Source organism: Haliotis cracherodii, unplaced genomic scaffold (genome assembly GCF_022045235.1).
Source record: "Haliotis cracherodii isolate W230 unplaced genomic scaffold, xgHalCrac1.p SCAF_23, whole genome shotgun sequence".
Lineage (NCBI taxonomy): Eukaryota > Metazoa > Mollusca > Gastropoda > Lepetellida > Haliotidae > Haliotis > Haliotis cracherodii.
In genome coordinates this window covers 1,948,738-1,966,355 of record NW_027266279.1, presented here as the reverse complement: position 1 = coordinate 1,966,355, position 17,618 = coordinate 1,948,738, and the positions used below count along the sequence as shown (strand labels likewise).

The 17,618-nt window shown below is 38.0% G+C and overlaps 1 protein-coding gene across 2 annotated transcripts in view; it reads left to right on the top strand.

The window, feature by feature from the left end:
• The first annotated feature begins 10 nt into the window (after positions 1 to 10).
• Positions 11 to 17,618, top strand: part of LOC139471534 (OTU domain-containing protein 3-like) — a 34,694-nt gene continuing 17,086 nt past the window's right edge. The window contains exons 1-2 of one of the 2 annotated variants that reach the window (XM_071253910.1): positions 11 to 43; positions 253 to 604. In XM_071253910.1, coding sequence (XP_071110011.1) covers positions 369 to 604 — 236 coding nt within the window. In that variant the 5' untranslated portion in view covers positions 11 to 43; positions 253 to 368. Of the gene's footprint in view, positions 72 to 252; positions 605 to 17,618 lie in introns of both variants that reach the window. The other variant, XM_071253909.1, reaches the window with a different exon arrangement.

Genomic DNA, 17,618 nt, shown 5'->3' with positions numbered 1-17,618 from the left:
CCGCTTCCGACCTGCGTCACTCTTACTTCCGTCAATCTCCCAGGTAAGATCAACAAAATGCAATCACTCAGGTGTGTTCTGTTTGTTTATTGACAAGCTTCTCCGAAGCACGCGGTGACATCTTTCGAAATGATTTATGCTTAGTTTGACATGCAGTACACACTTAACAGGTCGTCAATTCAAGTTTTCTTATTTAGATGACCGGCGTCCGCTGTCATTTGTCCTCATTTTCGCTATAACTTGTTTTTCCAGGTTTGGCGATGGAGTATTTATGGAAGTCGCTGACATATCATTTGTATATGAATAGAGTGTCAACTTAAGAGTGATTCAGATCTAGGGCCATCCACCATCATACAGGTTGCCCTAACATGCCCGGTCGTATTAGAGGAGGACACACGTACAACTACAGCATGACGAAAAAACAAAAACAAACCACGGAACACGATGTTATCACAGCCAAAAAGAGGGAAGAGAGGGCTGTGCGAGAAGCGTATAAGAAGGAGAGAAAAATAGAATCATATCTTGCTGATGATGAAAATTTTCCAAGTTTTGCCACAGAGTTGGCTAAAATGGGATTACAACTTCGCGACATTCCAGGTGATGGGTAAGTAAAGCACTTTTAATAACTTTGTTAATATCACCATGCATAAACAGCAAGAGGTTTTTGCGTTAAGGGTTTTCATATGAAAACAGTTTGTCTCACTTTTGCATAGTGGCTGACGGGGTTAAGAATCCAAAAGATGATTTTTGATACTAAATGACATGCTGTCACCTGGTCACTCTACACATTTTTAAGATCATGTGATAGATACTGGCTCTGTGTAATAGCAGTGTAACAAGTCTGTGAGGTATTTATGTAACCCAATACTTTGAATAATGAGCATGGAAATATCTTTGCACCTGTGATGATATCTGTGTACCATCACAAAATACATGTACAGTGTTAGAAATTATGAGGTCCATGAACATGTTGATATAATGTGCTACTATATAATTTTAGGAACCCTTAAGTCTATTATTTTTCCATTACACCTTAGAGCATGTGCTTCTTGCACCCCTTGTTTCTTGATTTTGAATTAATATACGATATATGATAATATGCACATGGTATTAAAATAAACAGAAGACACAAAAGTGTATATGTTTTCATGGTTAGCAACATGAGGATTAGTTAAATTAAACATGTTTAAGAGTTGTCAAGGTTTTTGAATTCAGTAAACATGCTGAGGTTTCTTAAATATGTTTTTGTTTTGGTCTTTAATCATTCTCTTTTATGGTGTCAACTTAGGTTTCATCATGATCATGTGTCATGTATTTTTTATTTTATTTCAAGGATTGAATTTGAATATATAAACATTCAGAGTGCCACATTGTAGAATGTTACAGGTGAACAGTCTCATGTCATGCATATCTCTGTTAAACATGCATTAAATTATATTAAATTATTTCAAAAGTGTAGACAAATGTATCAAAGGTTCATGGTGTTAGATCAAATTAATTCTAACCTACATACTCAGTCATCTGTTGACAACATGGCAGCCATAGGTGAGATTATCATTCCTTTATGATCACTGTTTGAAGTCGGAGACCTGGGGAATGAAAGGCAGTGATTAATCCTCATGGCATGTTCACATGTATACAGAGAAGGATTTGGGTTAGTCACCATATATTTCTGAAAAAAGTGTTCACAAGTGGAAAGCATCTTCATTAGTTAAGGTCTCATGCCCACGATACAGCACAATGATGGGTTTAACTGCTCAGAGTGACACCATAATGCTTGGGTTGCTCCGACTTGTCATCCAATGTTTGATCATCTGTCTGTTGGGTTGCTTCATGCTAAAGCATTGGCTCGTCATGCTGAAGGCCTGGGTTCGATTCCCAACATGGATACAATGTGTGAAGCAGATTTCTTGTGATGTTGCTGAAATATTACCAAACATGTTAAAAGCTCTGTAAAATAACTAAAATAGCAATCATTCTACATGCTCTAAGCTTCTGACAGATTATTTACAAATTAAACTTTTTTAAGTTGCATTTAGAAGTTGGGATGATGAACAAGGGAGATAATTCTATGGATATTCATCTACTTGGAAGTTCTATGGATAAACAACTATATGGAAGTCGTATATCCATAGAACTATCACCCTTTTTGAAATTGGTTGTCTCAGTATGAACTTTGAATGTTAGACGACTGGAATTAAGATAAATGATTATCGCCACAAATCTGAAGCCTGAGTCTTGTACATTTTCATTGGGGCAAATAATCTTTGCTTTTGAAAGTCCATACAAAAACCATTTGAACACTTACATGTAAGGTTGGGTAGACGTGGTTAATTCAAAGGTTTTGGGCACAGTATTCAAGTCTCGTTCAGAGGGGTCAACTCAAAAGTATCTCGTTATCCAGAATTTGAATGGTCCATCTTGTGACTCAAATATTTTCATTGCCAACATGTTGTGTGATTGCATTTAGATGCACATAGGCGGATCCCGAACCCCCCTACCCTACCCTCTTTTGAAATCCAAATATGGTATAGTGTGTTGTAAGGCAGTAAAATTATCTGAGAGGATTTTGATATTTTGGACCCTTCCCTTTACAAATGCTGGATGTTCCCTTGATGCCTACTCTTGATCAATGTGAAATAAGTACTGTATGCAAAGTAATAATGTTTAATAGTTTTACATGCTGATAAACAATAATAAACACAGTAATTTATTCATTGATGTGTCGATACTGTGATGTGTGCGGAAGCAATTAGCAGTCTGTGGCTGTGACGTGTGTGTGTGTTGACAAGCTGATCATTCGCGGGCCAGAGAGTTAGTGATCTGTCACTGAAATATTTATACAACAATTATCTGTTTAGCTAAACCAGGTTAACAGGGGGTCAGAATGACATTCTTTTTTATCGTTTAATTGTGAATGACCTCTGACCACTGTATTTACACCTGAGATTGTGATAGCAGTCATTTCACAATCACGTCGTCACCTATTTCACAAGTAGCAGTAAGGTGTGTGGTGATCATCAAGGTGTTGATGCCCTTAGTCAAATGTGCAGGATTAACTGACAGCTGTCAATCAAGGTACTGATTAGGTGTTAATAGCATGTGGTAATTACTTGACACTGTGCATAACCCATGATGTTTAGTTGAGGTCAACTTCAGAGCCTCTAAACCATTGACAGATAATACCTGATATGTATGATAAAGAAAAATTATGATAAGGCAGAAACATAATTTCAATTTCAAATATTGTTCAACACTTCACACAAAACATCAGCATTGTCTTTATGTTAAACAATTCCCCCTAATTCACTCAAACTTATCAATAATCTGATTGTGATAAAACAAGTTCTATTCCATTAAGAATCTAGCATATTTACATCACATTTTAAACACACATTCCTAATTTAAAGTGGTGGGGGTGGCCCAGTTGTCTCAGGCGCTGCAATTGGCTGAACAGAGAGAGTTGCACCCCTTGGGCATGCCAGAAACCTATGATTATGGTTTTCCCCACTTATCCTCGTGAGTTTCGCCTAAGTGGCAAACATCTGAGGCCTAAATCACTGTGTGCGTTCCCCCACATTAAAGCTTCCCTACAGTGATATAACTGGAATACTGTTCACCAACTCACTCATTCCTTCACTTGATTTCAAACTTACATTTATTAAACTACAAATGTTCATTCATTCATGTACATTCTGTAAATCATGAAATGAATGTGAAATATGTGAGTGTGAATCTTCCTCTCATTAATCATGTTAATATAGTGACAGATGGACATATTGGTGTTTATTGCCTGCCATGTCAGGTTCATTCTGTATGGGCGGAACAATGACATACATAGCAAAGCTCACAGAAAACAATGTAACTGAGTGCTAGATTTAGTGCTTCTCACCAAGTTCAGTGTCAAGTGTAGTCAGTTTGTTTATTCAAGTTCGAGGTGTCAGCCGTAAATGACAGCATCCCTGTTGTGAAAGTAACCTTGTCAAATAATCTCATAATTACAAGCAAAACACTTCTCACACACGTAGTGAGCATGGCCAGAACAGTAAGAGTAGTTGTGGTGAATACAAAACACTGCTCATCTACATTCAAAGGATTGTGCCAACTCGTGTTACAACACTTGAAACCTGTACAGTCTTCTTCAGTGACCTGACCTGATCTCATTTCATTATGTCTTATTTAGAATCTCCTGCTTAGATTTCATTGACGTTAGATCACTTGTCAAGCAGTTGAAGTTAAGTTTATTCAGTGAAGATTGCAAATGTTGTTCAGTTGTACTGCCACCACCCTATACTACATCGTGGTATTCTAAAGCAGCAGTTTGGTGATGATCGCTTACTGATTAGATTTTAGGGTAACCATGGTAACTCACATTAGTTTCAAGACATATTTTAGGCCATAGGTCAACACTTGCATTAATTTGGTGACGCATTAAGCAGTGATTAACAGTATTTTACAAAAGTAACTAAAGCAACTTCAGAATGAATTTCTAATTGTGTCGCAATGATACAGTTTCAACATGTTTCAATGGGAAGTTAATACAGATGCTAGGCCAGCTGCAGACAAAACCCAATGGCAAAAAGAAATTCCGAAAAAACCCAATGAATGCTTTGACATGCATCTGGGTCTCTGAAAATATAGAATCTTGACAGAATTAAATAGCTCCATCAAAATTGAAATGGAGTGCCAGTGAGATGAGAGATTCAGAACCTAAGGAAAATCTAGACTCGCTTCATTTCGTGCTTTTGCATTACAGAAAGGGCTGGACGGAAGGGAAAATAATATGGTTCAGGGACTGAGACAGACTATCTGTTGTGCACGAGCATCACCTCTCCCCCAGACCAGAAAACTCCCCTCCCTTTAGCCCACAACACCTTGGTATCATATATCAGTACCCGTGAAGATCCTGGTCAGAATAGATCTTCAGCAACCCATGCTTGTCGTAAAAGGCGACTATGTTTGTCGCAAGAGGCAACTAACAGGAATCGGGTGGTCAGACTCGTTGACTTGGTTGATGTATGTCATCGTATCCCAGTTGCGTAGATTGATGCTCATGAAGATTTTTTCTCCCGATGTAAAGTAAGACTTTTACGAGGGTATTACAGTGTATGCATTGTGAGGAACTAGATACCTGAGAATGTAATCGGCCATCAATCTGGTCATGGTTGGTGGATCATTGTAATCACATTGTCTGCAGATCACGTCAGGGATGTGGGCTTCAGCCCTATGTACATGATGTATGTTAATCTGTTTATATGAGAGTTTTTTGAAAGACATATTTGCCATTGTGGGCTGCTTGAGGATTGGATGTTTTTCAAAGCGTGGTGTGTTGTCATGCTTTCAGTCATTGGTTTACCTGACCAGTGGTACATTTACAATTAATCCGAGTGTAGCATAAAACAATCACTCAGTCTCACACTGGTTGTACCATGATAGTTTAAACATGACATGATCATGATAATGCTATGGAGAAAAGTCCTTCTCATTTGCAGCTGCGATTGCATGAGAGCTCCAGATAAGCTTTTGGTGTTGTGGGTATTTTACCCATGCATTTTAAAATCATTGGGTATCAGTAATTCTATCCACTAGTTTTTACACATGTGGGTATTTAAGTTAAATATTTAAAAACACTATTCAGCTAGTCCCTGCAAACTGGTGTCATGTGGGTTCGAGAGAGCTTTATAGGACTCAAAAATACCATCTGATGGCAAATGATCATGATGTAACTGTCATCGTGGATTTTGGCAAGGTCGACGGAATGTCCGTTTATAATTTCAAAATAAGTTGCTGATTTGCTAATCGATATTCACAATATTTTGATGATTATTTTTGTAGCGAATCTGTAATGTTCGTTGCATATTTTATACGCTTTGATTTTGTTTTACTGCATATTTCTGCATTTTTGATGCATATTTTACGCAGATACACAGCTTATCTGGAGCTCTGTTGCATGGAACCAGCTACCATTTGAACTCTGTCCTGTCTGTTCTATGCTCAGAGCATTTAAGACTCATCTCTCAGTGTTCACAAAGCCAATCTCTAGAAATTTCCCAGTGTGCACCACTAAGCATATTAAAGTGCATGATACATGATGCATGGAGATTTATGCATGTTATAAATAGACACTTATTGATTGTGTAAGTCTATGTGTTAGACTGACACTTAGTCTCTGAAAATATTTAATTTGCTAGGAACAAGCAGCTTTGTTTTAGGAAAAGGATCCCAACTAAAAGTGTAAAAAATCTAGACTTGCTTCATTTAAGGCTATATCATACAGTTGGGGCTGGACGGAAGGGAAAATAATAATGGTTCAGGGACAGTGAGACAGGCTAGGTAAGGGTCTGATAGTAATGTTTCGTTAAATTATAGTACAAACGCTTATATTTGTTATGATTTTTATAAATACTACTTTTTTTAAAGACAATACTGAGATTTGGGAATAAGGTACTTAGGGTAAAAGAACTTGGCCAGAACAATTTTGAGTGAGAAGATCCCTGCTGAGCCTGAGTTGAATAAACACTAAGCCACACCACTTTAAAGCATTGTCCCTTGCCACATGCCCTGTGTTTAATTCTGTATATACAATCTTATAACCATTCAGGCGTACTAAATGTCTTCCTGCCCATCTAGCTGAGATCAGTGTATATAAAGTCCATCACATGTAATGCTTGAATTGATATGGGACACGGGTCAGGAGAGAAGACATGCCAGGTCTTCATCATGTTCACAGTGTGCCTGAGAGTGAGTCTTCATAGTGTGCATGAGAGTGGGTCTTCATAGCGTCCCTGAGAGTGGGTCTTCATAGTGTGCATGAGAGTGGGTCTTCATAGTGTGCATGAGAGTGGGTCTTCATAGTGTGCCTGAGAGTGGGTCTTCATTGTGTGCCTGAGAGTGGGTCTTCATAGCATCCATGAAAGTGGGTCTTCATAGCGTCCATGAAAGTGGGTCTTCATAGCGTCCATGAAAGTGGGTCTTCATAGCGTCCGTGAAAGTGGGTCTTCATAGCGTCCATGAAAGTGAGTCTTCATAGCGTCCATGAGAGTGGGTCTTCATAGCGTCCATGAAAGTGGGTCTTCATAGTGTCCATGAAAGTGGGTCTTCATAGCGTTCATGAGAGTGGGTCTTCATAGCATCCATGAAAGTGGGTCTTCATCAAGTACATTAGAGTGGGTCAGAGCTTTACATCATCTCTATACCACTGCCTTATCGTGTCGGATGTCATGCTTGAGATATGTTGTTAACATATAGCCAGCGGCAGTGTCAGGTACTTAAAAGCAAAATCTCTGGAAAGCAGTGCCATTATGGCCAACCATGATTCTGCCTTGTCAGAGCTTGGTGAAAAGCTTGTCATATCGGGTGACAGATTGCCATAATGCTTGTTAAAAATACCACATAGTATAATCATGGCAATAATGGCTCTTACAATGTCAAGGCCAATATTTCTTATTGTCAGGCATTGGTGTCATCTTTCAAGAGCTCTCCACCAGTCAATGTGGGTATAACATACAGCACAGGTTTTGTACAGAGAAACTGATGGGGATGATGTTAGCCTGCTGGGGTGGCTGGTAGGGCTGGGACGGGTAGCTTGGGAACTTGGGTCGGGTGGGTCCTGAGTAGGACCCGGTTACCCACATGACTTGTAAGTCATGTGATATATTGTTTAATGACAATAATAATAAAATTCCATGGTTACAAATTGCTAATGTTCACTTTTATTTCTGACAAAGCGCTCATTCCTTCTGAATTTATAGTGAATTTAAGTGAGTGAGTGTTTTTCGTGGCTTTGAACTATTCCAGCAATAACATGGTAAGGGACACCAGAAAGGGGCTTCACGCATTGCACCCATGTGGGGAATAGAAGCTGGGTCTTTGGCACGACAAGCAAACACTTTATTTTTTGGAACCACGAGACTACCCCAACACACATGTCACTGGATATCTGATCCATACTTTAGTATGAGATGTGCCATGTGCCATGTGCCATGTGCCAGGGATTACCAGTAATGGACTGACATAATCAATGCCATCGTAATTACTTTTGCCTGACATGATAGAGATGTGTTTCAGGTTTTCTGTGTATTTCTATTGAACATGTTGCTGTTATTGCACATGTTAACGACGTCTACATTGTTGTACTGTAATCATGGTAATGTTTGGATTGATTCCAATATCCATATGTAGTTATGAGTGAGTTGGGTTTTACAGCAATTTTAACAGTATTCCAGTTATATCATGGCATATCAGCTTAATGTGGGAGGAAAGCCGGAAATGATGCAGGTCTCAGACGTTTACTACTTCGGTGAAACCCATGAGCACAGGTATGGTGCTGTCAAACCTAGAAACTTATTCGGGCGAACCAGGTTTCGAACCCACATTCATAGGTTTCTGGTGTGCCCAGGGGTCGCAACTCTGCACAGCGATTCGTGGCGCCTTAGACAACTGGGCCACCCGTGTCCGCATGTAGTTATGAGGCAAATGTTTTGTTATACTGTGGAGGTGCAGGTGGAAAAAGTTATTTGACTTCTTGCAAAACATGGCAAAATGCAAAATTACAATTTAAGTAAATGATGGTGATGTAGTGACACAGATTTTAGCCTGAAAACACGTTCGAGATGAAACACATGTTCTAACCACTAATTGTGTCATCAATTTTCTAATATATTCTACAAGCAATATGGAAAACACTGTTCTTTTATGATAACTTTTCAGTTTCAATGGGGCATAGCTACAAACTGTATGTCATCGTGACCCGGGAAGCATGACTCATTCATCATGCTTTTCACCACTGGTTTGCCTCAGTTATTTACAGGATGTTGTGATATTGCTGGAATATGACTGACTGCAGCATTAAACAACATTCACTCACTCATTTAGTAAAGCAAAGCATATGGTATAACATACACCCTGTACCAACTTATTACTAATACTAGGGTTGTCTGGAATGCCTACCTCACCTTTTTAGCCATATCGCGATAACCGAGACACAATACATATCATCATGGTCATACTTCATGTTCGTAATGTGCGCTCTTTTTGTGTGAAATTCTTTATCAACATGATCATGGGTTTTTGTGCACCTTCAGTGACTGGTAAATTTAGGTTTATTTTGAAAGAAGTGTGCAATCAGATCAGCAGTTTGTTTCGATGACAGGTGGAAAGGAATGATATCCCTGAGTAGTTATCTGGCAGCTTGTTGGAAAACATAGTAAATATTACGTTTTGAAAATCCATACAGAATTAAAATAGAATCGATACATGGGTGTATTGTGTATGATGAATTGAACTCAACACCAACACTCATTCATTAATATATGTCTGTTTGCCGGGAACTGTGAAATCTACAAGTACAAGCTAATGGACCACGCGTGGACATCGCAACGTAGGTGAAATAATCTTGATCACAACGTTAAATTCCATTTCTCCTCACCTGACTGCAAATAACACAATTGTACAGCAGCAGCCTAAATACCTGAAGGTTGAGGAGGTGCGCGGGGCTATAGAAATTTCAGATTGTAAGGCAGGGCTGCCTGGTTATTGTGAGCAGATCTTTATATTTACTCAAGCTGAACATTAGCAAACAGACCAGACACACCCTCTAAGGAGGGTGGCTTCATCTTAGGGATAGTTGGAGGCTTTGTGTTGGGAAAACATTTATAGAAATATATCACTGTTTCTTATAAAGTGTTGTATTGAATTGATCTGGGTTCTATCGTTTTGGTCACTCCCATTCTTACTCATCATATTTTTATGGTTTTATGGTTCAATGTGTTGTTTTGACGAGGCAGAAGAACTGGAAAGTGCTTTGCTGGAAGAAACTTATGAATTTGTTCCATGTTTATCTTATTTGTATGAAAACAATTTTGGTTATTTCAGAGGTGTTTATGTACCTGTTTACCATGTTTACTGTGTGTGTAGACTCTGTGAACTTCAATGTTTTGAACTGAAGGTTGCGAAAGTAAAATAAGTTTTTTGAATGTCCCTGGGCACATTTCTTTGTTACATGCTATAAATACAGTTGTACTTTTCACAGGAGAAATCTCAGTCCTGGTATTTTCTGTCAGATTTGTACCATGGAAAATGGCATCCCTGTACAGTCACGGGAGAGTCTGGTAGCCCAGTGGTTGAAGCGTTTGCTTGTCACAGAGATTTGTGTTCAGGTCAAAAGCCTGAAAATACTCCTTCCCCATTTTCTGGAAATGCATATATTTTGAATGGTAGTCTTATCATAGATATTCCCCTCAACACGGAGGTTACTAAAATGGACAACGTCCGTCCGTCCAAGATGTTGAAAACTGTCCAATATTTCTTCATCAAACTTTGCACATAGATCATGTAGATAGGTCTAGTGATGAAATTGTGCCTTAGATAGCTTTGGACTTAGATATATAATCTAGTTTCCATGGAATAACTTTGACTTGTGCCCTATCTGGCCATTTCCAGAACAGATCTTGAAAACCGTACAGTATTTCTTCAGGAAACTAATCGTGAACTTGTGCCTTTTGATGGTTTGAGAATTGTAAGAGACACATGTCCCTGTTTTTAACAACTCTAGCCAAATGTCAAGCCTGGCATAAAGGATGGGCCTTGTGGTTACTTTTTGAGCTCGCTGCGAGGGACTTTGTGGTTACACATGTCACAGGCACACATTGAACATGTTCATGAGATTAACTGCCTCATTAATGTCAGCATCAAGTCAGTAGTTGCCATGTACATGAGGACAACTGTATCACTTGCATGGTGAATATGTCCCACAGCGTTCATTTTTAAGTTTGCTGAATACGGCCAGTAGTGTGCGTTTGAATTTGGACCGTGTTGACTCTTTTAAAGAGTGTGTGAGTATGGTTTTAACGCTTTTAGCAATATTCCGGCAGTAATACAGTGATGGACACAAGATGTGGGCATTTTTCACATGTGGGGAATCAAACCAAGGGCTTTGTTGGGACAAGCGAATGGTTCATGCAACAGGCTACTCTATTGTCTATCGTCCTGATGATCATTATGTCCTGTTTTTGGTCTTTGAATAATTCCCAGTTCCACATTTCTGAAAGAGGATCTGTGGAATCACAGATGCAGAGGGAGAATGAATTGGGGCCTTTAGCTTTGTTTAGCAAGTGGGATCACAAAATGCACCCTTTTAAAAAGCCTGCTTCTGCTTTTATAAAGCTCAGTGGTCTAGGGACTGCCTCCATGGTCTTTGTGCATAGAGTCTGCCTGTAGCAGAGGGTTTGATACCCAGCTGCGTGAAACAAAACAAACACGCTTAAAGATGGTAATTGTTGTTACCCTGCCTGGCGCTTGGGGTTAAGGGGGTAAAACAAGGACTGGTTGGCTTGGAGTCAGTTTACTGTGAGTTAGATGAGAGTATCCAGGTTAAACTGCAGCATTTAGCAGTGTGCATCCATGTCACTAAATAAGTGCAGTAATCTTGAATGCTATGTTATGTCCCATTTCACCTCATCTTCATGGTCTGGTGACCTTTTCCAGTTTGGGCATGTAAACGTAAATAAAAAACTTTATGAAATCTTTGGTCATGGCACAGGGATTTTCCATAAAAAAACTTTGTTTTAGACGTGAAGTCAACACGCTAAAAAACATCTTGAAATAAAACAAGATGTTAACAAAATATTACTTTTGTTTTGTTTCCTAAGATTGCCTGTCACATGTACTTGTAGTGGTATATCAATCTATATGTAGTACAATGAGACTCAATTATTGATTTCTTTCAGGAACATTGCGTGTTTCTGAGACAATGATAACAGTGTCTATTAGCATGATTAGTATTTAACATGTTTAATTGAGTATCCTCCCAAGACAATTGTGTAAGCCTGCTGATATGTTAAAACAGGTTTGTAACATTGGAATCAGAGAGTACCGGTATTACTATTAGATGTCCCGCCTTGAAATTGCTGGAATATTGCTAAAAGCAGTGTAAAATACTCACTCACTCAAAATCACAAAGTGTTTTTCATATCTTCTTATCTTTGTGTTTTTGTTAACTTATAACAAGGTTTCAGGGGGCAGTGCATGATGCCTCTACTTCATCTGTTGAAGTGAAACTGTTACTAATACCATGAATACAGTAAACTATGGTTATAAAGAACTCAACATGCTCTAAGGTATCACTAATTTTAGTTCGTAATAACCGAGTTCGTTATATGCATATATCTGGCATATATGCAACAAATGGCCGGGACTAAAAAATAAGTTCGTTATATCGGTAAGTTCATTATAAGCGTGTTCGTTATAAACGTAGTTTACTGTCAGTAATTAAGTCAGGAATGGTATGAGAGAGACTATTCAGCCAAATTTCTTGATCATGAAGATGCTTTTGTGACTGTCATGAGTGATGTTGAGACATTGGTTCTGTGTTTTGGGGAACAAAGGTAACTGCGATACACTCTGAATTGATGCTGTAACTGGTCAGTGGACCAAGACTTTTTGAGTCTCACTTGACTGAACTTGGCTCTTAGCATCTTGTTTTGCACATATTACTGTTATTTATTATATGGATATTATTAGCTGAGCTTACTAGACCAAAAAGAATTTTAGGAGACTCTGGCTTCAGACAAGTGGCTTAGGTTGGAGTCTGAACTTCTCAAAAGAAGAACTTATTGTGTATTCATACTCCAAAGAAGTTAAAGAGCTTTTGATTCTTTCACATTACTGAAATTAATATGTCATGCATGACAGATTAACTGTAGTCATATGAAAGAATTGAGTGTTGTTTAACTTCTTTGGACTACTATACACTTAATCATTGATAAGGAAGTATGGAGTTAGAATATTAAAGTTGCAACATGGCTTTTGTTTTGATATTCCAGTAAATATGGAAAATTACTTCCACCCAAAGCTCAGGGTTGAAAAAATAATTATGTTTTATTTTGTTGGAAAAAAAGAAACTGCCATAAAAAGTACATATTGTTGCAATGTGTTCTTTAGAAAGAAATATTTTAACTCAGTGCTTAATTAATAAAATATCTGGTTTTGCTGCTGAAGCTGAAAAAAATATCTGGTCTCAATAAAAAATCCCAGACTATGAAATGGTCGGTAACTTAAACAGTGTTGTAGCTTACACATAACTCACTCTTTACTATGACAGAAAGAAACCCTTTCATCCTCTAATTCATGTTTTCCCCCAGAATTTGCAGCAGGGTAACAGTCCAATAAGCATGCCACAGTAACAGTAAAGCACACTGAAAATAATGCAAAGAGCCAAGCTCAGGGTAGTACACTCATCCACAAAAAAGAGCCTGTCTGTTTTAGCATGATGAGTATTGACTAGACAGAATAAACATGACACAAGATGATAGCTTGTCATTGTAAATCCTCAGGTGGAAACATGCAAGTCTATAATTGTCAACATGGTCAATAGAAATGTACACACGGACAAACCCTTGTATGCCATTAGCAACTGAAGAGTGTGAAGGTAAAGAATTAGCTGTGTGCTGTAGCACAATGGAAGTTTATATATAGGAGAGGAGCGTCCACATTATAAGTCTGTCCTGACGGAGACGAGCACTACAGCGTTTATGATCAGGGGACTGACACATGTATCCAAACACAGATAACAACCATGTCGTAGTCACAGGACTGTTACAAATAACCTACTGGGAGAAATTGTAGAAGTAGACAAAGACATCAGATTTGTTACCATGGTTACTGTGATATTTAAGAAAATATTTCATTCAAAACATCTGGATGGTATGGAAAGCTGGTGATTAAGGCATTTTCTCGCATGCTTCTTTAAAGAACTGGTCCAACCCCTACAGGCCCACATTGTGTGAAGCTCAATTGTAACTGAAGTTGGCGAAGCTGTACATCTGTACATTTACTCAACATATAAATGTCAGAAGGAATGTTTGCATAGTCAAAAAGAAATGAGAAAATTTGCGACTTGTTGGGCAACCATTGAGTTTTAAGTTACAGTCATTAAACAATTTATCACGGGTGCAAGTAGTCCAGTGGGTATCCGGGTCCTACTGAGGATCCCCCCGACCCAAGGACCTGGGTCACCGGTCCTCCTAGCCCAAGTACCATGAGTACCAACCTTGAATAATGGAGGGGGAGGAGCTTGGTGCTGTTATTTTCATTAGTTGCAGAATGGTTTTTTGGTTACTGATTCAAGACAACATTTTATATGTTGTTTGTTTGTTTGTTTGTTTGTTTGTTGTTTAACGCCACACTCAGCAATATTACAGCTATGTGACGGCGGTGTGTAAATAAACAAGTCTGGACCAGTATCAATCCAGTGATTGACATCATGAGCATCGATCCACGCAATTGGGATATGATAACATGCATCAACCACTGAAATCTTTTTGCTCAGTATGCTCTTTATCATGTTTATTCTCAGTCACACAACAATGTCCATCATGTCCAAAGTAGCTTAATTTAATCTAAATTTGATAGTCACGATGCTGAACTTTTAAATTCAAAATTTTCTAGACATGCAAGATTTGCCTCAGCTTCTGAGCATGTCCAGGGTTAAAGGCCTAGACCAACATGATGTTAACCTTTGAGCATTTGTTTAGGGAAAGGTGACAGAAATTGTGACCACTTTGCCATTCAGACACATAGGTCATTGAAGACGGGTTTGCTCAGCCCCCATTTATCACATAACATCGTTGTTGGAGCTGTGAGCCATGCTGTCTGTGTATGTCGTTCAGGTTGACTGAGAGCATCATCCCATCTATAGGGAAGACTGATGACTACCGATTAGATATTCACGGCTTTGTAATTTTGAAACAGTTGGTTGAGCTCCATGGAATTGGAACGTGGAAGGCAGGTGTTTTCAATGTCAGGCTCTAACTTGACGCAGTTACTTGCCGTCTTTTCATTCTAAGGTGCTTCGCTAGATGAACAAAGATGCTTCGCTTGATGAACAAAGATGCTTCACTAGATGAACAAAGATGCTTCGCTAGATGAACAAAGATGCTTCGCGAGATGAACAAAGACGCCAAATGTGCTTTATCCTGTGATAAAGTTCATGTTTTGCTTGAGCAAACTTTAGGTTTTAAATACATTCAATATTTCAGCTAAATTATGTAACTATCTTCCATACAGAGCTGAACAACAAGAAAATAATATCTTAACCATTGTTGACGTCACTGTTAACTGCCTGCCTTAACTTGAGCTTGTAACATTTCCCTAAAGCTGCCCAACAGTCTAGTTGAAAACTAGAGTCAATACATATTTATTTGTACTAATCATCAAGTCAGTTAAGGTGTCATTTAATTCTATTTTCATTTTGTAGTTTATTCCGTTGGTTTGTAGTTTTACGCTGCACTCAGCAATATTCCAGCCATATGACAGCGGTCTGTAAATAATCGAGTCTGGACCAGGCAATCCAGTGATTGATATCATGAGCATCAATCCATGCAATTGAGATAGATGACATGCTTCAACGAGTCTGACCACCCGATCCCGTTTATAATTTATCTCTTACGAGGGTTGCTGAAGACCTATTCTACCTCAGATCTTCATGGGTCGTAGTTTATATGGAGTTTTGGGGCTATTAAAATATGATGGGGGTTTGCAACATTTTTTGTTAACAAGCCCTCCTCGGCCAGTAAAGTTTGGAAACAAATCTTACACTGGTTGACATGATGTCAGATCTGAACATGGTTGCACATGGGAATTATGGTTGAGTAGATCAGAATGTTATCCTAAATTTAGAAAGGTTTTAACTGCATTAAGTATTGATGTGATTTGTTTCAAACATCACGTGTTCATGTTTGTATATTATCTGTGTAGCAAAATGTCGTCAGGTATTCAAACATATTTTGAAGTCAACATGCATATGAACGTTGTTGGATCATAAAGAGAAATCTTTTCTTTCTGTTCAAGTTTGAGTTGTTTTCACAAGTTCGAGTTGTATTCACAAATTCTGTCTGATTTTAGCCATTAGTCTAGACCCCGTGTCTAGTAAAAAGTTAAATAGTCTACTGAAAGTAAAGACAAAATACAAGTTTAGGCTGGTCAATACAAAAGTATTTGGCACAGATTGCATATATTTTCACCAAATTGTACATATTGTACATGTTGTACAGATTGTATCAAGGAAAGTGATATTATGAATCTCAGGTCTTCGCTCATATTTTCAGTCATTGGATTTTCCAGTCAGCATGGTCAGTACATGGGTTTATAACATTATAAATTATATGCAATGATTTCTTGTTCATAAAGGAGTGAGGTGAGGTAAAATGGGGTTTAATGTCACGTCTGTGATTATTGCACTTACATAGGGACATGTTGGTGATTTTTAATCATTGTTTGGAAAATGGCTCTGGGAATCTATTCTACGGTATTTTATTAAAGTATGAAAATATTATCTCAAGTTGAAATTATTATTATTAACTTTGGAATTCTGACATTGGATTAACTATTCACAAATAGGCCAAACACATGACATTAATGATTTTTTTACACTGTCAGCGTGTTGTGATGGCCTTGACCTTGTTGAAGGTCATTGAGCTGACATTTGGCATCATGTCAAATATATATACATGTATGACATGTATATATTACCCTGCCAACATTGAAAGTCAAACTGCCAGCACCCAATTCAGCAATGTGCAGGACAATATCATATATGTGTTCTTAGTACAAGCATAGAGCACGGTCCAGTATGCTTCCGTGTTTTAGAATGGCGATGTTGTGCTCCTTGTAGTTTTGCATACCACAGACGGCATGGAATTCATAAACAGGTTCACTGAACAGCCCCTTGTCACTTAATATTATTAATATTACATTTCCAGGGATTTATCTAAATCTCCTCAGAGGCCGATATTCAGCCCCATGTTTGCAGAAAATGTCAATAAAAAGTTCCCGATTGAGAACTAAATATTTCCCATGTTACAATGTATTAATTTAGATACATGATATAGAATGATATATATAAACTAATTTTATGGCTTTGAAGATGCAACCTGTGTTCACTTATAACAAGATTAATAAATAGGAACAGGTCTTAATGTTTGTTTTATATTATTGCAATCTCATTAGACAACTCAATTTATGAAAATATGTACTTTAAATAAATCCCAATTTTGGACAAAATAATCATAATAATGTTTTCCCCTTTGGGTCTCCTTAAATTTTCATAGTGCTACTTTCATGTTACCATGATTAAACCCTGTTCAATGGATCAGTAATATATACATGCATATACGTAATTCATATGCATTGATAATATGGTGAATGCTTCAATGGTTGGAGAGACAACAGCAATGTGACAAGAAAGACCAGTGTAGAGTGTTTACAGTTAGCCCAGCAAAATTAGATTTAGTTTTCTTTTGGTTTTGCATTGATGAAGAAATTTGAAGTTGAAGTCGATTCAGGGTCGCAAACTTCATTTGAATTTTGATCCTTTACATGTAAGTCCTTGTTACGTTCATATAGAGTAAAATGTTTTAGTTTACCAATCATGCCAAAAGAAAGCATGCTTTATTCTGTTTCCCAGACCTGAGATGATAAATTAAGAAAGGAAGTCTAGATTGCCTCAGCTCCAGAAATTAAACCTTGTTCTTGGCGCCATTAGGATTATATGGAAATATGATTATTGTTTATTTTGAAGATATATATTTTTAAATAAGATAACTTTATTCCTAGGACTAAGT